The 22132-nt window shown below is 39.9% G+C and overlaps 1 protein-coding gene across 3 annotated transcripts in view; it reads left to right on the forward strand.

The window, feature by feature from the left end:
* HECW1 (HECT, C2 and WW domain containing E3 ubiquitin protein ligase 1) overlaps positions 1-22132 on the forward strand; it is a 260000-nt gene that overhangs the window by 211780 nt on the left and 26088 nt on the right. For all 3 annotated transcript variants that reach the window (XM_063405459.1, XM_063405467.1, XM_063405477.1), the window contains 7 exons: positions 1231-1336; positions 1522-1618; positions 3722-3805; positions 4799-4908; positions 7055-7175; positions 8564-8677; positions 11473-11625. In XM_063405459.1, the coding sequence (XP_063261529.1) occupies positions 1231-1336; positions 1522-1618; positions 3722-3805; positions 4799-4908; positions 7055-7175; positions 8564-8677; positions 11473-11625 (785 nt within the window). The remainder of the gene's footprint in view (positions 1-1230; positions 1337-1521; positions 1619-3721; positions 3806-4798; positions 4909-7054; positions 7176-8563; positions 8678-11472; positions 11626-22132) is intronic.

Genomic DNA, 22132 nt, shown 5'->3' on the forward strand with positions numbered 1-22132 from the left:
TGGCAGTTGGAATTCCTAATGCATCTTGTCCTGATACAGCCCACACTGTAGTCACAGGACAAGGAGGAGTGCCTTTAAACTGAAAGAGGGTAAGCTGAGATCAGATATTAGGAGAAAATTCTTTACTGTGAGGGTGGTGAAGCACTGGAACAGATTGCCCAAAGAAACTGTGGTTGCTCCATGCCTGGAAGTGCTTTAAGACCAGGTTGGAGGGGGCCCTACAACCTGGTCTAGTGGAAGGTGTCCCTGCCTGTAGCAGGGATGTTGCAACTAGATCCCTTCTAAGGTCCCTTCTAACCCAAACCATTTTATGATTCCTCTCTTGGCCCCACAGTGGCCTATTCTGGAGGAGAACGTGAGAGACAGATGGGTTTCCCTCAACTTTCACAAGTCCATAAGAAGTTACCCAGCAAGTAATGCCTTAATGCAAACATTGCCAGGTGTCATTGTTTAGCTTTTAATACCCTCATACCGACGTATTTTCCCACCTTTTAAGGAGTCAGCCTTCCTGACAAGATTCCCTTTACTAGGTAGTGTATTTAGAACAGTGGCTTTCTTTAAGTGCCTCAGTTAAGGGGCAGTGAAAAATTTCCTTCCTATTACTCCCTTTATCATCTCTTTGGATTCTGCTCTTCTTTTCAGTGTGTACAGTTCAATTTCTGGTTATGTAAGTTAGGCAGCCTTCTGGGATGATACAACCTTTTTCTGTGCTGTGATTTACATAGATATACCTTCCTCATGTTATTTCCACTATTAAATTTACCTTCAACAACACTAAGTGAATGTTGCAGCGTTGTGGGTTTTTTCACTTTTCAAAAACATTGCCGTAAAAACCTTGAAGTAACACAGTTATGCTAAACAAGACGTGTTTGATACTACAGAGTATGTAGTGTGATACTTCAGAGATTTTATTTTCCTTGAACTGGGGAAGTCCATCACTGCAATACCTATATTAACACGCATTTACTTCTGGATTCTGGTGCCTTCAGCACTGAGGAGGTATGATAGCTATGGATAATGGTGTGCTTCATTTGGAAGCACAGAATTACTTGCATTTTTCAAGTTAGCTGAAGTATAAAGCTATAATTTTCATGCATGCTTCCTGTCCTTCAGTCAGCATCAAGGACCATCCTGAAGGTTAGAGAAGTAAAGATGACAAATGTTTTAACTGACTGATGAGCTACTGGTGGTCAGTTTTGATCACTCTTTTCCTTTTCTCTGCTGTTGTAGGCCTCTGAAGTCTCTCGAAACAGAGGCGTTACTCTCTTGGCCAGACCAGGCAATAGTCTCGTAACAGCTATTCGAAACCAGCACCATCACGAGGCATTACCTCTGGGTAAGCTAAGTTTGTTTCTTTTCTTCTCAAAGCAGTGCTCACAAAGGTGGGGTTTAGGACTTCTCGTTAGCTGTGTGCACTGCCTCGTATTGCCCTGTGCTTCACTGGCAGTGCAGTCAGTGCGCCCCTGCAGAGTCATGGTGACGTGGCAGCTAAAGCCTCTGGTTTGTTTTTACCTTTTCCAGCTTACAATGACAAGATTGTTGCATTTCTACGCCAACCCAACATTTTTGAGATGCTGCAGGAGCGTCAGCCCAGCTTGGCCAGAAACCATGCACTCAGGTACCACTTTTTTCCCAACTGCTGTACCTTACTTCCAGGAAGAGCCTTTTGTAGTGGTGGAAAACCAAATTCTAGTAACTGTAGTACAAAAGATGAACTTGGAACTCCTATGGACCTGTCACCATTAAAGAATAGATGGGAACCACCAGGATCTATATGGTTACTATGGTTACTTTCCACAGACATCTAAGAAGTAAGAAGAACCAAAATAAATATGGGCGAGTAATAACATGTCTAATTTCTAAGTATTACTGAATAGCAGAAACTCCATCTTCAGCTGTAATTATCACTTTGCTTTTCAGAAGATAGAGTTTAAAAAAGTGTTTGGATGGAAGTCACCAGCCAAACCCCAATAATTCCAGCAGAACCATAACCAGATTTTGCTTCATAGTTGGATTTACACTCCTGTCATGGATATAGTCATCCTAGATTTTATAAAGAAATAGGAGCATTATTATGAAGTGGATTGTACTCTTGTCTTGAATCTTTCTCACTTGACTTAAAGGTAATAGTTTCCAAAGTAGTTAAATGGTGTCATTCCTTTTATTAAGTCCATTCCTTTCCTATTAGATTTTTTAAAAACAGAAAAAAACAGAACCAATCACTAGTGCAACTTAAACTCATTTGAATTCCAAAGTTTAAATTAACTAGTTTTGGGAAGAACTTAAGCTGGTGTTAATCAATTTCAGTGATGCCTATATGCACCAGCTGAGAGTTTGACCAAGAATTTAGATTGTACTCTGCAGTCAGACGTTTGGCTGAAGGAGTAGAGAACCTCCAAACTCTTGCAGTGTGCTTTCTGCTGGTAGCCTTACTGCCTCCTCATTTACCTCTGAGGGCCAGACAGAGTTCTTTGAGTGTAAGGATTAGACTTCCTTCTGGAGGAATTGATACATCCAAATAAAATGAGAAATAGAATGAAAAGTACTCTCAGTATTCAGGATGTACATTTCTGTAACTGAGAATTTTTTATCTTCACCATGAAATTATTCCAGAATATTTTTTTTCTCAGCTGTAACTTGAATTCTCATTTCCCACAGAACAGATAATGCTTTTATCTCCTTTTGAGCAGAGAACAAAATTGACCAGTGATAGGGCCTAGACAGCTTAGCCAGTGCATAATGAGATTTGTAACAGGATATTGAGCCTTTTGCCTCCAGGTCATTGCTGATTATACCTTGGGCCAGGAGTGATCCAAGCTACTGTCTATTGCCTTCTGCTCATGCAGAAGGTATTAAGCAAACTCCTAGGATGCAAATGTCCATCTTTTATGGACCTTGATTGCAAGGTTCTAAAGCACATCCTTGACTTGAGGTATAATATTTTGATACTAATCAATAATAATAAAATATTAAATAAAATAATAAAAAGTAATAAATTAATAAAATCTTTAATAGTATTAATTATAATAAATTATAAATAAAATTATAAATAAAATTCTAATAATTTGATATTAATCATTATTAATACTAGAATAAAAATATTTGAACACTGCAATGCTTTAGTAACACACTGATAGGCTGGGTGTAGATGTGTATCTTCCATGATCCTAATCTGCTAATAGGATCCTATCCTATGTTTCCTGGTCCTCACTAACAAAAGGTATGATTTTACAAATGCAACACATATTACATTGTATAACCTCTGTGTGATTAATTCATATCAAGTATATGTTAGAGTGTTATTTGCCAGATGGAACTGACAGAGGGAAAGGAAGTGATATTACTGCAAATTCTGTTAACAAAAGGTGCTATATTAGTTGTAGACTTACACAAAAAATCTGCAGTTGGTGACCTGACACGTGCAAATGAAACTGGAGGACTAAGAATCATTCTGTTTTCTAAAATAGGGTATAAAATCTCTTTCTTTTGGATCAGTAAACTAAGTGATAGAGATAGAATTTTTTTGCAAGTTTCTTAGGAAGATTAGAAAATTAATCAGGCATATAGGACACTTGCCCTTTTTATAAGGAGATAAACAGGAACTGGCAAAATACTGAAGAATAACAAATTTATGCATGGCTCAAGCTGTGATAATGGCATGGTTTTTTTCTGGTTTTGTCTTTTTTTTCTTCTCCTCTCCATAATATCACTTATGTTTCAGGGAGAAGATCCATTACATTCGGACAGAGGGTACACATGGGCTTGAAAAGTTGTCGTGTGATGCAGATTTAGTAATTCTGCTGAGGTAATCAATTTGATCAATAGCATAATGTCATTACTTACACAACCAGAGAAACTATCTGGCTCTTTCTCAGCATAATTGAAAAGATTTTGTTAAATCAGGTCATGCTGATAGCCATCCAGAATGATTCAGCCGGAGTGTATCTGTCAGTTTGTACTTCCTGGAAGGCAGCCTGCATCAGTGCAGTAAATCTAGCCAGTTCAGTCAGTATGGCTGTTGCCATCAAGTAGCAGATAAAAAAAAATCAGGTCAAAATGTTTCCTTTTAATGGAAAAAAATCTTGTATTTTAAAGAAAGAAAAAGCAAAAAAGAGGAAAAAATCTCATCTTTCTTACTACAATAACGTAACTGCTCATGACATTGATAATTTTACTGTAGCAGTTCTGCCACTCATGCATGAAACCCCAATGTCCAGTGCAGTGGGCATTGTTTGGGTAATGAAGATAAGGCTTCAGTTTGTACTGGAACCAGAGAGCTTGGCCTTTAGGTCCTACTTCTCCTCTGTGCAGCTAAGAACTTTTTATTGTCTTGGTCTGAGATGGGAAATGTTGTATTACCCAGGTAGGGTTGGTGTGCTGCAATAGCACTGCCCGATGCAAGAAGCTTGCAACTTATTTCTGTAATTTCCATTCAAGCAGTCAAAGCACTGAACTATATGAAAATGACCCAAGAAAAACAGCCTGGGAGACAGAGTGTGCATCTTTACTTCTGTCTGCTAAAGTGTTGAAGGTGTTCCTGTTTCCTACATAGCCTCAGGTCTTTGCTCTCCATCAGTGGGCTGAGCTGTTGTGTTAGCATGAAGCATCTATTAAAATTAATTTTGTTCTTCATTGCTAATGACCAGGCTGTCTTTGGGAAATCTGTGGATTTTTGAATCCATGAGTTCAGAGATGCACCCAAACATCTGAAGCAGTGAACTTGCACCATACTGCATATTTACATTCGTTCATGTGATGAATGTGAACTAAATCTTTCCCTGTGACTTTTTGCATGCAGCCTTTTTGAAGAGGATATCATGTCCTACATACCACTGCAGGCTGCCTTCCATCCCGGTTACAGTTTTTCTCCTCGCTGCTCACCCTGTTCATCACCCCAAAACTCTCCAGGTAAGGAGGTGGGGAAATTAAGGCAAAATCTTGCATTTGTGGTATTTCTTCTAATCAATAGAAAGGAGCAGATTCAGAGCCAGCATCAGCTGTCAGCCTGCTAATTCCAGTGCCTACTCTGAATCTGATACCAGCTGCTTTTTTTGCTGGATCAGTTTCTAGTGCTGCTATGTATCTATTGAAATGTTAGCAGTAGCTGAAACACAGATCAGAAGTTGCCCATATGGAAGAAGGTATTTTCCTGCTTTTTATATAATTGGAAAAGATTAGGATAAGAGAATGGTGTTCTCCAAACTTAAGTCAGTGACATGGAAGCACATTCGTTTTATGTGACAGCAGCAAGGAGCACCTTCCAAACTGAAGGTGTATTTCAGCATTTCCAGCACCCCTGTAAAGTTCAGTCTCCTCCACTTGATGTTCCAAAAACTTCTCTTCTTCCCAAGACACATCTATTTTGGGACTTGAGGGGATCATCTTCATCGTCTAGCCTGACCTCCCATGTTGAGCCCATTAACTTAGGTTCGACAGGAAACATATTTTCCAGAAAGACATGCTGTCTGAGAAGGTTATTTCCAGCTGTGCTATGTCTCTGTAGTTATTGTTTATGCTATAGAAATTTGAGGAGCTAATGTCTTCCTTTTGCCAAGAGACACAACCCCCACCACAGTCTCACTGCATGGCTGTGTCAGTGGCCGTTTTGAGAGAATCAACAGAAATGTGATCTGAAGAAATCCACTTTTGGCTGAGCTTTTTGAGCATACATTTAAATTATCTGATTTCAAACAAAATTAACGGACAAGAAAAGTTGAAATCTTGGATGTGGCTGTGGAAAATGATAACGTTTTTTGATGTGAAGAAGTTAAATGCTAAACCCTTCTCCACAGGAGAACAGTGTTCTGTCAGAATGTCCTATTTTCATTAATGAGTTTTAGCACCACTGTGAATATTACTTTCTGTTGTCTACATCAGGACAGGTCATAAGCAAGTCTACTACAGGACAAAAATCCAAGTATATGACACAAATGTGACTTAGGAGACTGTTCGCATGAAAACACAAGGGAAAATCTCATTTCCATCAACACGCTGTCTTCTTGCTAATTTCTGTCCTGGTTATAGAGCCCATGGGAGCACCCCTTCTCTTATGTCCTGGGGGGAAACAAAAGGCTGACAGAAGAAAGAAGTGTTGCAAGGGGTTCTCTTTGCACTGCATGTAAATACACCTTTCTGTTTTACCAGCAGAGACAGTAATGTCCTTCCCTCATGGCAACCATGATACTTCGGGCTCCCACTAAATATGATGGGCTTTTTTCCCTTTCCTGTGGAGCATTTGCTGCCAGATTTGTCATAAAAGGGTTGGTTTTTATTGTCTTTTGTAATGAGATAGGGAAATGGGATTTCATTAATCCATTCTTCGGCCTTTTATGGCATGGCACTTGTTTATACAAAAAGAATAATCATCTACTTTGAGAATTCAGCCTTCAAAACAAAACAGGTTCCAAATTGCTGAAAAATTGCTGTATGTGTGAATTGTAATAGGGAAATGTAGCATTTCTTGCTGACAGAAATCCTTTTTGATGCCACGAAGGGGTTTTGTGTTGATAGCTGCAAGTGTTTAATATACAGTCAGATTAACACAGGGAAACCTGACTCCCAGCTTGGCTGGGGTGCTAGGCTTCAGTGAGAAGCATTGCTCTGAGTTTCAGAGGTTTAATACTGCCAAGTAAGGAGATCTCCTGTACAATGCAGAGGAGAGAGATCTCTTAAAATTGCAAAAGGGAAAGAAAACCTAAATGCCGACTATGAGAGGCAGATACACATGTCAGTCTTACTCATGCTTTTCTGATCCTGCAGTTTCCATTCAATCACAGCTAAATGCAGAGGCAAGACAAGGGCACACACAAGGTGAGCTTAGCAGTACTTTTAGTGAAGAGGATACTGTCCCTGGAAGTTCATTACAATCACTAAATTACAGGAAGTTACAACTTTATTGATGCCAGATAGAACAAAAATAACACTGAATGCACTGTATACCTGCAAAAAGTTCCTTACACGTTTATTAACCAGTTCTGTCTGGAAACATAAGCTGCATGATTTGGAAGAGTGTCAAGCCCCTTACACCTTAGGATGCTGTTCATTTTCCCTCCAGGGCTGCAGCGAGCAAGTGCAAGAGCACCTTCTCCGTACAGGAGGGACTTTGAAGCCAAGCTGCGCAATTTCTATCGAAAACTTGAAGCCAAAGGGTATGGGCAAGGTCCAGGGAAAATTAAGTGAGTATTAAAATCACTCAATTAGTCTAACGGGGCATGGCTTTGTCTTTTGTCATTCATTATCCATGAGGACGGGGATAGGGAGTGTAAAATACCCTGGAGATTGCATTTTTTGCATAACCATCAGGTATAAGATCTTCATAAACCATGCAAAAGAGTGAACTTCAAGAGGTTTTTGTGTGGAAATTTTACTTCTTAAAGATTCATTCCCATTCCCTACCTATTTAACAGGGATATTCATATTCCTTCCTATAACTTGCCAGTTGGAGAATTATCCTTCCAGGTAAACACCCACCAGATATTAACAACAGCTGTATCGTAATGGCAGGATGACTCCAAATTCATTGGATCTATGTGTCAGTATAACTCAGGACCAGAATATGAATCCTACAGAAGTTAGTCTGTACATGCAGGTTTAACTTTCCATAGTTCTTTGTGTTGGTAGCCCTCCTGGATTTGATCTGGAGAGATTTTTGCCAGTCTCCATGTATTTGGGGTTCTCTGTCATTTGATTGTGGAGTTTCTTTCCATACATCTTGTTAGTTGGCTTTTGAGTCTGTACCTACTTGTGCTCAAGCTAGTTATCCAACTTTGCCAAAGGGCTGTGTGTTCCTAAGGTATTTCCTGGGCATCTGGTTGGATTTATGCCTCAGGTTGGCTTCCTACCAAAGGACATCTGTTGTGGAAAAAATAAAAGTATGAAGCCAAGCAATTTCTTCCAGGCAAACGTCATCAGCAAAACGATCTTACAGAGCTGAGGGGTCCTAGCTGGTGGTTACCTCTTTTGGTGTCCTGCTAAATGGGTCCAAGGCAGACACAAAATATATTTTAGGAGGTCTGTTTTAAAATATCCATGAACATATGAACAAGAAGGGTTTCTTGCACAGATGGTGGGTAAAAGTACTATTCATTAAGTTGTTTTAGAGATTAGTAAGGGAATGAGAGGTGTGTTGTATAAACAGAGGCTGATACTCCCTTTGCTTCCCCTGCCACAGAAGCAGTATTTCCATGGACATTCACTCGATTAAATCCAGGAAGTATTTGGGGCCAATTCCAGAAAGCTGTGACTTCACATACACAGGAAACTCTCAGCCCCCTCTACCATATAAATTTGTGCATATGGGTGGTTGCAGAGAGTCTTAGCAGTAGAGCAGCACTTTGAACCTAATCATGGCATTGTGAAGGAATTCACCTTCGAGGCACATAGAAAAGCCAATGGAACAACTCCTGAAAACCCATAATGGTCAAGTAGCACGTGCACCAGCAGATGCCATTTTATTAAGTTCTTTGAGAATGAATGTCTCTCTTGACAGCTGTTGTTTACCTTCAGCCTCACAAGCTCACACAAGACTCAATCATCAGATCTTTATTTCTGCCGTCCTTTGCAGGTTAATTATACGGCGTGACCACTTGCTGGAAGGCACCTTCAACCAGGTAATGGCATACTCACGCAAGGAGCTCCAGCGGAACAAACTCTACGTCACGTTTGTCGGCGAGGAAGGGTAGGCAACCACAGAATGCTCTCGGTTCTGAAGTAGCTGTTATGTTGCAAAATACCACGTTGACTAAGGCTGAGCCTCTCTTGTTATGTAATGTTTCTTTGGTTTTATTTTACCTCTGAGTAAGTGATTCATCTTAACCAACTCAAACATTTATTAAAAATAACAGTAACAATAGTGCTTCATTTTCCTATAATGCCTTCCATCTAGATGTCTCAAAGTGACAGTTTAAGTGGTTATATCTATTGTTATCTTGTTTGCCACAGATATTTTGACAGGCTGGAAGGGAAAACTGAACTACAGGCCAATGTTTACACACTGAATCAGTGTCAGGACTATAGTTAGAGACCAGAACTTACCCACTTTATTACTTTAACTCTTCACAAGAGATTTGGTTTTGCTTGAAAAATTTTTGCTTTGCATGCCAACTAATGATAATTTGTTATCCATATGTTGATTTCTTGTTTCCATCTTAAGTGAGAAACATGAATGCTGTTTAGCCCTTAAAATTTAATTCACGCAGTTGGAATCTGAAAGCAATAGAAGTTTCTTGAGAAGACCTTTTCTCAGGAAGCTTTCTACAACTCTTACAATCCATGAGCCATTCTTGTATGAAGAAAGCCAGTCCGTGACCTTTTGTTTTCAAATGTAAGCACAACCTTTCAAAGCCACCTTGGCTCACCTCAAGAGCTAGGTTGTAATTTAATCCACACACTTTTATAATGAAAAGACCAGTATGCCATAATTTAAAGGCATGAAATCATATTTCAGTAGTTTTGCATGTAAAGTTTCTTTTTTTCAAAAGCCAAATGTGTAGAATTTCAGTTCCAAAGGTACCAGACAGTACCTGAGGCAACTCTCAACATGTCCAGCAACTGCTGACACTCTCAGCTCTGAGGTGTCATGGCAAGTGAAGACCTTCTGGCCCTTGTCTCGGGACAGGTTAAGTCCAGTGGAAAACAGAGGTTGTCAGTCTCAAAGAGAGTCACTTGGTGACCTAAGTATCTGAGGTTTTTTCACTCTTACTTTTTATTTCCTATGGATTCAATATTGTGTAACAGAGGTCATCTTTCACAGCTGGTTTTGCCTCTGGCCTGCAAGTAAAGCATAAACATGTAGCACACTTCAGTTTATGTTTGTGGAATAGTGTTCTGGAATGCTAATACTGGCCAAAGTCATATTGTTTTCTGTGTGGCATGGTGTCCTCAGGAGAAATTGCAAACCAATTTGATGTGCAAATTCATTCATTCTTCACTGATTTATTTACATCTGAAGATACATTCCTCTAGGATTTCTGCTGCTTAATGCTAATATACATTCTGCTGGAAGGACTCCAAGATGCCAATTTCCTACTGAAGAGTTGATGCTGTATCACCACATGATGCTATATGGGCACAGCTTCCCACATTTCAAAGAAAAAGGACATGGAAAATGAACTATAAAGGCTTTATGATGAGTTAGTGTGTTGCCCAGAAAGGCAATAGCTAGTCTCCTATTGGAGGTTTTTGAACACAGACACATGTTGTTTGTAATTCTTTACTCCAGCCATTTTCAGGCTTAACCCAGTACTTTGATGTCCATAGAACCAGACCATGGCTGGCACTAGTGGGTCATGTAGGCTTGTCACCATCCTCTTTTACAGAAGGTGTCATCACATGATCCTCCTGTAAAGCTTTTACAGGCTTTTGTGTCATCACATGATCCTAGAGATAAAGCTTCTCAAAGAGAGAAGTACTGAATCTCCAGGCTTAAAATGCAGGAGTATGGGTCCACCTGCCATTTGTCATCTTTCTAGTGGGACAAATCAATCATTCAACCCCTTTCACTTATGTTTCTATATCTTCATAGTACAGAGCATTCTGATCCAGGTGCAGAGCTTTCCACTTGCTTTACAATTGTTAAGTAGAAGGAATAGTGTCCACCTCAGAAAAATCTTTTGGCATACATGATATATGGCTACAGATCTTTTCTTCATATTGCTACACGTAGGTTTATTTTAGATTGAAAAACCTACTTACCATTAGTAGAGAATTCATAAATCCACCACAATTTTCATTTAATGGATTCAGGAAAAATTTTTGGTCTCGTTTTCCTTTTCTTTTTCAAGTTGAGTGTAAAAATTCAAGAGAAAAAAAAAAAAAAGAGGCTCTCTACAGAGCAAATTCATACAACAGCAAAGCACAGTTTAAGGTGTACCACATGGAAATAACAGAAAAGTGGAAGGACTTGGACGGAGCAAGCAAGGAATCATCATTCCGCCTTAAGAAACACAGTTCTTCTGGGACTTGGTCTTGTTCAGCATTAACCTTTATGGTTTCTTTAGCTAAAAACACATCCTTGGGGCTAGATTTGGGTACATCTCGGTGTAGGAGGGTCAGAGCAATTTCTGCTTTAGGCCAGGCTTTCTGGTCTGTGAACCCAAGTGTTCACAGGCAGTTCAAACCCACTCACTACAAAGCCACCCCTCTGCTGGCCAGCCAGCTGAGGCAAGACTGAGCCTTGTACCTCTGGCTTTCTCAGCTTTTGGAACAAAGGAAAATAAACTACTTAAGGCATGTGTCCTGGTTATGTTTCCTCCCAGATCAGTCTGGATGTTGGTGAAGTTTTGGCATTGCAACTTGTTCAGGACTCAGAATCAAGTTTTGAGAGGAGAAATGAATCATGTTAAAAACACATGTAAGAAACACACTTGACTACACAAGCTGCTGTGTTAAGACAGCAGCCAGTGTAGGCAAACCTGGGAAATCAACTCAAATGGTAAGGAGCCTCATTTTATCTTTTCTACCCTTTCTTTCCAGGTTGGACTACAGTGGGCCCTCCCGAGAATTCTTTTTCCTTCTGTCTCAGGAGCTCTTCAATCCCTATTATGGGCTGTTTGAGTATTCAGCCAACGACACTTACACTGTACAGATCAGCCCCATGTCTGCCTTTGTTGAAAATCACCTGGAATGGTAAGAACATTTTATGCAAAACTGAAGAGTTGTTTCAGAGCAGTAAAAAAAAAAATGGAAAAAACAAAACAAAAGCTGCTAGTGTAGACTGAAGTACATACAAATATTGCTAATTCTGGGAAGAGGTGGGGAAGTAGGTTGTGAAAAGAAAAGATTGGGTAAACATAAATACAAGATTAGGCTCTGAAAAAGCAGTTGTGATAAAGTCCTACTATTAGAATATCCTGCTGGCATTACTTGGAACTTGATGTTTGTAAACTTCTATGTGAATATAAACAGGACAGGGAGAAGAGCTCTCCTTAATCCGGTCTTCATCTCCTTGCTCCCTTTCTGAGAAAAGCCAGTGTGGCCTTTCTATACATCACACAGGCTTGGACTTGGAAGCTGTGTAGTGTTCTCTGAGAGCCAGATTGCTGCTCTGTTCCTACCACAGGTCTTAAAAAAGGCCCAGTGAAAGCACTTTTCTTCCCCGACAGAGAGTCGCTGCTTGTGTGGGGCAAGGCCAGCAGAGTGAGCAGATATTTTAGCTAAGTGTGTGTGCAAACAGATAAACTGCTGATCTTGTTTCTTTATCAAAAATGTTGAAAGCATATTGTGATGTCCTCATTTTCTCTTTCTGCCTCCAGAACTGTCTGTCTTTGGGAGTTGTTTTCTCTTTGGTAGTTTCAGATGTGGTTAAGCTGAGCACAGGCTGCGAGCCCTGGGCATTGCTTGGTCCCTTGTGGAATTTCATTGTGTCAGAGGAGTGCTGCCACGTGGGTTATTTCCTATGATGGTTTTCTTTGTCAATCTCACTGGCTCCTCTAAGAGATCCTATTTTTAAAATGGGAGGCAGTTCAGACCCCTTTTAAATTGCAAATAGTACATGTTCCTCTAGTCTTGTGAATGGATCCTCCTTTGCTTGGCTTGCAGCAGGCAAGAGATCAAGAATAGTTGTACTGTCACCTCTGTTAAAGCTCCCAGGGAAAAAAGGGATGTTGCTTGGAACTAGCATGGTTCCTGAATTGTTGGAATATTTTTTTTTGTATTATCATTTCCAGCAGTGGAGCTAATAATGATCCTTGCTTTAGAGTGTTTCTCTACTGACATGAGCAGGAAGAGAGCAGCTTAGTTCTTAGACCTTGTTCACCTCCCACTGCAATCCTGTTCATTAGACATTATGTGGTTCCTCCCTAGTTTTCAAGAAGAAATAAAGTCTGTCCTATGCCCTATCTTAACAGACAGCATGTATATACTTCTGATTTAGGAGGCTGTTATTTGTGGAGATGTATTTTGGCTTCCAGGCGGAGGACCAACTAGGCAGGTACAAACCCATGATCATTCTGCCCATATTGTGACAAAGCTGAACACAGACCTCTATGTCCAGAAATGGTGTTGCCATGTTATCTCAGCAGCTGGTGAAACAGGCTCTTGCTCTTACTGTTATAAACACTGTCCTTGCAAGGAGATGCAATTTTCTTAAGTGATAAATTCTACTGCAAAGCATATATGCTGTGTTTGATCCCTTCATTTTATCCTTCTGTGCCTTAAGAGATTTCAGCATGAAGGAGGCAAGTTTTTTAAAAGTATCCTGGACATACAGAGCAGCAGAAAGCCACCTGACATGATTTTCCTGTAGCAGTTAGCATTTAACTCAAAAATCAGCAGCAATTAGACACATACGCTGTTTCTCCAACTGCACATATCAATCCAGCTTCTTGCATGCAGAATGTTATTTGGCCTTCAGACATTTTTGTTTTCCTGTTTTTATGAAAGATAAAATTGGTCTCTTGGTCTGCAGAAGAAAATAAATGCTATGAATTAAGAGGTTTGCACATGCAGTGTTGTAAATAGGGCAAAATTGCAGAACCCGAGGGAAAGTTGAACAATCCAGTCAGTGCTTGGAAATACTTCTTGAACCTGTTATGGAAATAATCGCCTGATACCAGCATATTATAATTAGCCTGATAGGTTTCATGATTGGCTTGTAGATATCTAGACATTCTAAATGTTTTTATACTGTGTGACTGATCTCAGCTATTCATGTGTAACCTTAGAGTCCTGTGTTCAGAATTCTGTGCAGTCAGCAAGGATAGGAATTGGAGCAAACTTTTTAAAACTCTGAGTTTGAGTCTTCCATTAAGGCTTTTCAAAGTGACTTCTGCGAGGATACTGTACTAACTGCCTTGTCACTGTTAGTTCTGAGGAATGAGGTTTCTTGGTGTTCCCAGGCTTTGTTGATTCTCATCAAAGTCAGAGCTAGAACTTCTGTTTCTCAGATTTACTTGTTGATAAGATTCCAGCAGAGCCTCCCCTGTAACATGCCAAAAATAGATATCACTTTCCTGTATTCAAATCTGTTATGAAGCACCAGCTAACATAGACTGATGAATCAGTTTGAGAGTTCCAGGGTCACAGATAATTAATATTCATAGTCTTTTCAAAGCTTGAAGTCTGATGTCAGTAATGAAAACCACACAACCACCATTGGTTTAGATTTGCAGATTTCTTCCACTGTATGTTTTTTGGTGCTGTGGGGCTTGTTATTTATGTGAAATCTACCCTTGGCATGTTTTTCTCTATAGTACTTCTGCAAGACCTCTCCAGAGACAGTTATATTAAGAAACAGAGCTATTAAAAAAAGTGCTCAAAATTATTTCACATTTTCCCTTTCTTAAGCAAACAGGGGTGAATTTGAGATAAATACAACAAAATGCAAAGATGTGAACTTTTATTCATATTGGCAGAATGAAGAAATACACTGCTCTTTTTCCCCAGCCTGAAAGTCACATTTCTGTCCCTTTTAGTGGCTTATTTCATGCTTTGCTCTTTGTACAAACAAAACATTCTGAGTCCAAAATGAGCACATCAAAGGACAGACTAGTTGTATATATGCCAAGTTAAGAAAGAGACATAATGACTGGAAAACATTTCTCATTTATGGAGAAACTGAGATTTAACACCTTTCCTGCAAGCTTCCATTGAATAAGACTTTTTCCTTCAGTTAACATATGTGCATATAAACACAAAAAATATAAGGTGTCACACATTTTTAAAGTTAAAATATTTTTAATCCTTCTATATCTAAAAAGACAGTTACAACTCCCTAGACCAAAGAAGTTTGATGATATATATTTTTTTTCTGCATGCTACAGGATGTACATGAAGCTTGTAGTCAGAAAAGTTGCTTTTAATCCAGGCCAGTAATGAGCCATTCTGTCTGATCTAGGTAAATGTATCTAGCTTTTTGCCTAGATATTTGAAAACATCTTCTAGAATACACCCCCACTGGAGGGAGTTCACCCTTTTCCACATAAGTGGGCAAAATGTGGAACCAATGAAAGAAATGGGAAAACAAGCCCAGTCTTCATAAAAGGCCAAATGGCTTAGACAGAAAAAATCATTCACAGACATTCATTTGGAGATCTGAGGGATCTTAACTTGAAACATCTTTTTTCAGTGTTTTCATTGTGAATTAGTGACAGCATGGGTTTTTGTAATAGTAAGGCATTTGTGGACCTTGCTGTAACATTTATGCAGCCAGAGAGCAGTACCCCAGTGCCACAGTTATCTTAGAGGTATTTACAGCTTGCTAATCGTACTTGGCATTTTATATCCATCTCAGAGAAGCCCTGTTGTGTTTTGTTTGTTTTTCTTCATATGAAAATCAATGCATTTGTTTAGCAGAACCATTAGAAAGTTGAAGATCTGTGAGTAAAGTGTTTTTGTGCAGAATCCTACTGAAGACCACAGACATGATATAGTCAGACCCAGCTGTAGATTATTGCTGGCCATGTTGTCCTAATGAACTCTGCTAACTTGATGCTCATTTAGAACTGCTTTGGGACAGGACTTGCTTCATTCATTTCCCATAATGAACTTTTCTTTCTTCTCTTCAGTACCACTCATATCCTAGTCTGTGCCACTGAGCAGAGTCAGACAGAAGACTTGCATGTGTTTCTGCATCTCATTCTGCAGGCAGATGGAAGCCTGGTGCACCCACTCTCCTTGCAGACAAGATCTTGCTTTCCCTTGTGCTCCAAGTCAGCTGACATGGTCACTGCAACTGGTTGAGCTGAGCAAATACATGCTGTCTCCCATCAGGGCCGATTGCTTCAGGCATGGCACTGCCTGGGTTGCTTTTACGTGCTCTGTCTCATGGGTAAAGGCATCTCCCTTTGCCTACACGGTGCTGTGGGGGCACAGCCCCAGCCAACCTCTGACCAGCCCTTTTATTTGTTTTGTGTAAACACGAAACCACATAACCAGCACCATCCAGCTCTAGCGTGCCAGAGAATGCAGGGAGTTGTTTTCCCCTTTTTTTTGTTATAATAAACCCAAGGAGAACTGAGAATGTTGCAACTTCAGTTGTCTTTTCTCCTTAGAGAGCTTGGTTGGTTTTCTTACCCCAATTTCCTTATGAGTTGTGCCTTGTGCAATTCCCCTGCCTATCCATCAGACAGATTTCTAATCAGTTGGAGACCTGTCTGACTGGAAGGTAAACATATTGAAGATGATAATTTCTTAAAAGCTTTGTGAAACTTGTGTCTGGGTAAAAGATAGATCTGCAGAAGAGTGTCTGAGTGAGGTGGGCGGGAGAGCTCAGGAGGGATCTGTGCTGTCTGTCCTTGCAGCTGACCAGGCAGCACGAGTGAGCCAGCAGGTCCATCACAGGCACAGGCTGCAAACCAGCCACATCATCTTGCGCAGGAGCTTAGGGGTGTGAGGCAGAGCTGTGCAAGCTCAGGGGAGACAGAAGGGAGAAATTGGAGATACTCCAAAGTCTGGGAAGTGCTAGCAGAAACATGTAGGAGGAACTGGGAGGTACTGCAGTGTGGTAATGTGGGGCCTTCAGAGGCAGATCTATAGGATACAATGCTCCATTGCATTGCATTGCAGCATCCATTAATCCTTCTACACAGAGATTGACTTATTTCAATTAAAGTGTTTTTGAAGAAAGTGACAAATTGCCTCATGACCTAATGGGTGTATTCCGATGCGGACCAGCTCATGGGATGGATTTAGGCACACTCCGTGGCTCTTTATAGAAACAGTGGAGAAATGTAGTGTCAGCATCTAAGCAGGAGGTCTGCAAACAGCCATTACTCCTCTCCACTGACTGACTTGGGAATATGTGGTCTGAATTACTCATGAATCCCTCTGACTTTTCTACTGTTGTGGCAGGCAACCTACATATGGCCCAATATCTGTTTAGTGGGGGAGTTGGAAACACTGAGTTTGGTTTTGGGCTTAAAAGGGCCACTTGTGTGGGTCTACATTTGGGGGAGGAATTAATTTAAGAGACCAGTTTTGCAGCCATCTTGAAAGGGCTTGTTTATGCTAAACACTGAAAATCATCCTCTTAAAAATCAGATAAAGCACCCCAGAGTGAAGCATCAAGCTACATCCAGTTGTTTTTGAAATTAGATGACTGCCTGTTTGCCTCAGTTTCCATCTGAAGAGATTTCCTAGTATGTAATCAACTTGAATTCCATTTGATGTACAGTACTGCTCAGAGTTGCTTTGAAATTCTTAGATGAAAGGCACCATAGAAAACCAAAGCATTTAATGTTATGTTAGACTATAAATTTTAATTACTAGCAATATCTTATTTTAAATAAATTATGTTTGCATGAGAAATTTTCAAGCACTATTGTAAATCTTCTGGACAAGAATGATATTAAAATAAATGTGCAGCTGAAATAATTTATAAGACCTTTTCACTGTGTGAAAAGGGTATGTTACTGAAATGCCTTCTTGCTGCTGTACTGTGATCTCTCTCAATGCCTCCTGTACTTAAGTAAACTTTGATTTTCCTATTAAGTTTGATGTATGACCGTATCATATAGAGCCTGCCTCAACAGCTGGTTAATTATTTATTAAGGATCAGGAGGAATTGGAAGATTAAAGACAAACCAAAACTGAAGGAGAAAAAAAAACATTCATCCTAACTGAGCTTTTACACCAACATTTTTTCTTTAAAAAAAGATTCTGCTTTATATTTACCTCATTCTTGACTTTCTGCCTCTTTCTAGAGAATTTTTTTTCCAAGCTCTTTTGAGGATCTGAATGGCATTGCTTTATGAGTTGAAAGAAGAGATGTCTCTCACAGTCTCTACCCCTTCTCCCTGCCCTGAGTCTCACAGTCTCTCTAGCAGTTCTTCCAAATTAGAGTTTGATTTGAGGGAAAGGCGGCTGTTCTGTTTTGTTCTGTGATTACAAAAGTCATATTTATGGGTTTTTTCCCTACTTGGGGCCATTTAGTCTTTTTGCAACACTGAAGATTAAATCTGCCCATAGATGGGAGGCTTCACATGGAAGTCTCTGTAGTGTCTGTACCTTGCATGTGGCATGGGAGAAAAGGGTACAATCCATGCTGTACCCAAGCACATGGGCCTGCAGGGAAGCAGCAGGATGGGCAGTGACTTTCTGTGTATTGGTAGTGGCAAAAAACCTCCAGGGAGTGATGAATGTTGTCATATCTCCTGTTCCAGCCACACAGGAATGGCAAGGCTGAGCAGTCACTATGAAGTACTGCTCAGTCATCATTCCCCTCCTTATTTCTCACTACATTTTATTCAGACTTCAGTAAGATGAAGAAAATTCAGCTAGAGCAGGTGCAGAAATTCCCAAGATAACCTTTTTTGTAAGTAACACAATTCAAACCTCAAAAGAAAGATTGCTTGTAGAGTAATATTGTTTTCAGTAAATCACCCAAATTCATTTTGGGTATTTTTGAGTAGCAAAGGCATTTCTGTTTCTTTAGGCCGGATGTTTTGAAAGTTAGAAGTTTCATTTGTTCCTTGAAAATTATTCTTAGTTTCGGTATGTTACCTTAGTGTTACATTGAATTCCAGAAAAGGGGAATATTAAAGATCTAATTTGATATGATATGTATATTTTTAAAGGGTGGAAGGTAATGTTTGTCAGTTTGCTGCAACTTGGAACAGGAATATTTTTTAAAATCTCAATAAAGTTATGGAGGATGAGAAAAATCCTAACCTGTTCACCCTTTATGAGAAAAGTTCTTGTGATGGCAAGAATACAGACGTGTATCCTGTGGCTCATTGAAGGAAGCTTTTTACACTGTAACTTATGACTTCCGTTCTGGAAATGGCAGACTAGAAACTGGAATTATTTAATTGTGTTGGAAAGATTTGTAAAGAAAAGTAAAAAAATTTCTTAGACTTCAGAACTCAAATACAAAGTTCTGCTATATTCTGCCTGTTCCCAGAAGAGGATCAGAGTGGTCAGTTTGCAGTGGTATCAATAAAAGTTGGAAGTATTCAACGATTTGCAAAACAAGGCCTCAGATAGACTGCCAAGCAATTCTTAGCATGTCTGAATATCAGCACACAGATTTCTGACTTTACTCAATTGAGGATCCTCATTCTGAGAGACAGGGATCATTAGCCGAGTTGCAGCACAGTGCAAACCCAAGTGTGTGGTTTCTGGACGGGTGGTAAGCCCAGAGGGCTCTGCACTGCCCATGAGCTGTTTGCAGTTAGCTCAAGGATATCTGTATCACCCCTCATCACGCGGGGTAAACATTCCTGCATGCTTACCAGGACTTTATGATGAACAGTCTCTCTCACGCTTTAATACCCCAGACAGGCTGGGAAGGGTGTCCCTTTTTTGAGAATAAGTCAGTTATTGTGGCTGCAGTGTTTGTAGTTAGCCATTGAAGGAAAATGTGCAGTCATTCAGGTTGTGTTTTTATGACCCTCTTTTTGGCAGATGACTAAATTGGTGGATTTTCCTGTAGCTTGACTAGTTTGTTTCAACACATGGCAAAGCTATGGAAAGCAAACATAAGTCATGCAATGTCTGAAACTTCACCAACTTATAGGTTTGCAAAATGCCCACCAGCAACTCTTCCAAAATCTTTGAGAAATCAAGGTGTCTTGATGAAAATGTTCTGTTGCTTGTTTGAAGTAAAACAACACATAAGCATCAGACTGAACTGATCTACAAGGGACTGATGATAAACTGGAGCTGATTGATTGACAAAATTACATATTGTTTTATAGAAGGTGAGAAAGTAGAAAAATGTCAGCTAGACTAAACAACTAAAATGGAGCAGGGACTCAAAGGATTGTGATTCCATTTCTGTCTCTATCACTTGTTTTCTGGATAACTTCACGTAAGTTATTTTACCTCTGTATTTAAGTTTTGTCAGTTTTCAAATGAAATACTGGCTCTGATCTCCTCTGGAAATTGATCTCTCTGCTTTAAGATTTGCCAGTAAGCAATAAAGCCTAGGATCTGAGAATCACAAAATGTAGAGATTTGTTGTCTGCTACCAGCAGTTCATACCTCAGTCTGTATCTCCTCTGTAGCTGCTGGGCAGAGGAGTGTTTGCCAAGAGACTCCCAGGCCAGTGTCTTATCCCTTGTACCAGCAAGAGAAGCTAAAGCCTGCAGGCAGCCTGGTTGCTGATGGAGGTTAGTTATGCTCGTGCTGCTGTGTTCTGGCAGGGATTCTCCCAGAGGATGATGACTGTACATTATAGTCATGAGGCTGAGAGATGGCTCTGCAAGCAGAGATGGCCACTTCAGCACTTGCCACACTCCTCCCCTCCTCCTTCAAACCCCTGCATTCACAGAACTTGTTACTGGTAAAATGATACCCAGCGTAGATTTCTTATTACAGAGAGAGACCATGTTTGTTTTTTAATTTCCTACTAGTTCAAAGACAGACCTGGAAATTATCTCTCCATTTCCAGTGTGTGGCATGTCTGGTGCTCAGACAGCCCATGACACCGAGGCTGGCGTGCCTGCAATGGCCCCATGCAGAGGAATTCCTGTACCTGCAGTAAGAGCTTCTGGCACAGTTCAGCTGATGTGCAAGAGGCCAGTGCCAGCCCCTCCAGCATGGGGCTTCCTCATGTGGCTGCAGTGCTGAGCAAATGCAGCCCTAACCCTTTTTCCGTGTGAGCATTTATCTGGAGCTACTGTGTGGAGGAAAGGAACCGTTTGATAGATTGTGTTGAAGAGAAATCCAAGGGGATTTTATGAATTTCCCTTATCTACATTATCTTTGCCTTTCATTTTTCTTGATAAAGCAGAATAGCCTGCAGCTTTTGACCTAAGTTCCTGCTTTCTTCTCCATGACACACTTAGGCTTTTAACCTTTTCTGACAGTTCTTTTGTGATGGATATAGCCCAGGATATAAGAAAGATGAAAAGACACTTTGAGTGAACAAATAGCTAGGTTAGGGACAAGGAAAAGACTTGAAGGATCTAATTAGGTTAAATAAAAAGCAATAAGGTTTGGATTATCTCTTTGTTTTTCAGTTGCTGGTAATTTAGGCTTCAGGAATGGTTTGAGGTTCAGTTGCTAATTTAGGATGCATGAGCACCAGAGATTTAGAGGGACATGGATACTTCACTTTCCATCACATGTAAGCAATAGTTCTTTTTCATGTGGTTACTCCTTGGTACTGGGAAACACAAATGTGTTCTACTTGCAGATAGATCCAGAAAATAGAAGCAGGACAACCACTTACTGAAGTACCAGTATTGTACTGGCCTTTTGCAGCAGAAAATATTTTGCACCAATTAGCAATAAAATAAGAGATTGGCTCACATAAAATTACTCATCATATGAAACTCTGGTGCCCACCAGAAGTAAAAATATCTAAAGAAAGGCTTATTTTCTTCAAGAAAGAAAGAAAACTGCCTTTTCAGGATTTGAAATGTAAAGGAATTTTATTTGTACCAAGTTGTTTCTCTTTCTGAATGTCATTCTTCATCCTTTTTCTTTTGTTGTTTAATTTCAGTTCTTGGGTGATGTACCTATATTTCTGAGCACTCTCTTTGTATTTTATGGCACTGCACAAGCAGGTCTGCTGGACTGTTCCACTTTACAGTTGGGGCTACTTAAGAGGGGCTAGTGTTTTCTTAAGTGAGTGTAACAAATTTCCTGGAAAATATAAATAAAATTCCTAAGTTTATAGGCATAATAAGCAGACAAGATTATCAAAGAGAGGCTCATAGAATATGCTTCTTGATCTTTTGATGCCTGTATGAAATGCCTTGGCTCTGAGTGTATCCTCTATTAAATCCCAGTCACATTTGCTAGGGCAGCAAGGATCAATCTCTGCAGATTCTTAACTATTTAAAGTTCATCAGTTACCAGGCTGGACATCTGCACACATAGTTGCTCCATGTCAGTAGTCCTAAATTTCCTTTAATTTTTTTTTTAAGTTTCCTTTAAATTTTAATTGAAAAATAGATTGAAAATGAAGCTTACCTGACAGAATTTTCTGTGGTTTCACAGTGAGGAAGTACAGAGTTTCCCCTTAAAAACTCCGTAACTGTCTGAAAACTTGGAATGAATTTTGACCATATATGAGATAAGATCCATTTCGGTATTTAGAACATAAAGCACAGGAGGTAAAACCAAAACCTGGTTGGGGTGAGTCATTAGCATTCCTTCAAAAGAAGCTTGTAGGGATCTAGAGTAATTTCTCATGTGGGATGCCAGTGTGGTTAGACACCGGAGTCAGTGCAGCATTGGGAGATGC

This window comes from Prinia subflava, chromosome 1, assembly GCF_021018805.1.
Source record: "Prinia subflava isolate CZ2003 ecotype Zambia chromosome 1, Cam_Psub_1.2, whole genome shotgun sequence".
In the NCBI taxonomy this organism is placed as follows: Eukaryota; Metazoa; Chordata; class Aves; order Passeriformes; family Cisticolidae; genus Prinia; species Prinia subflava.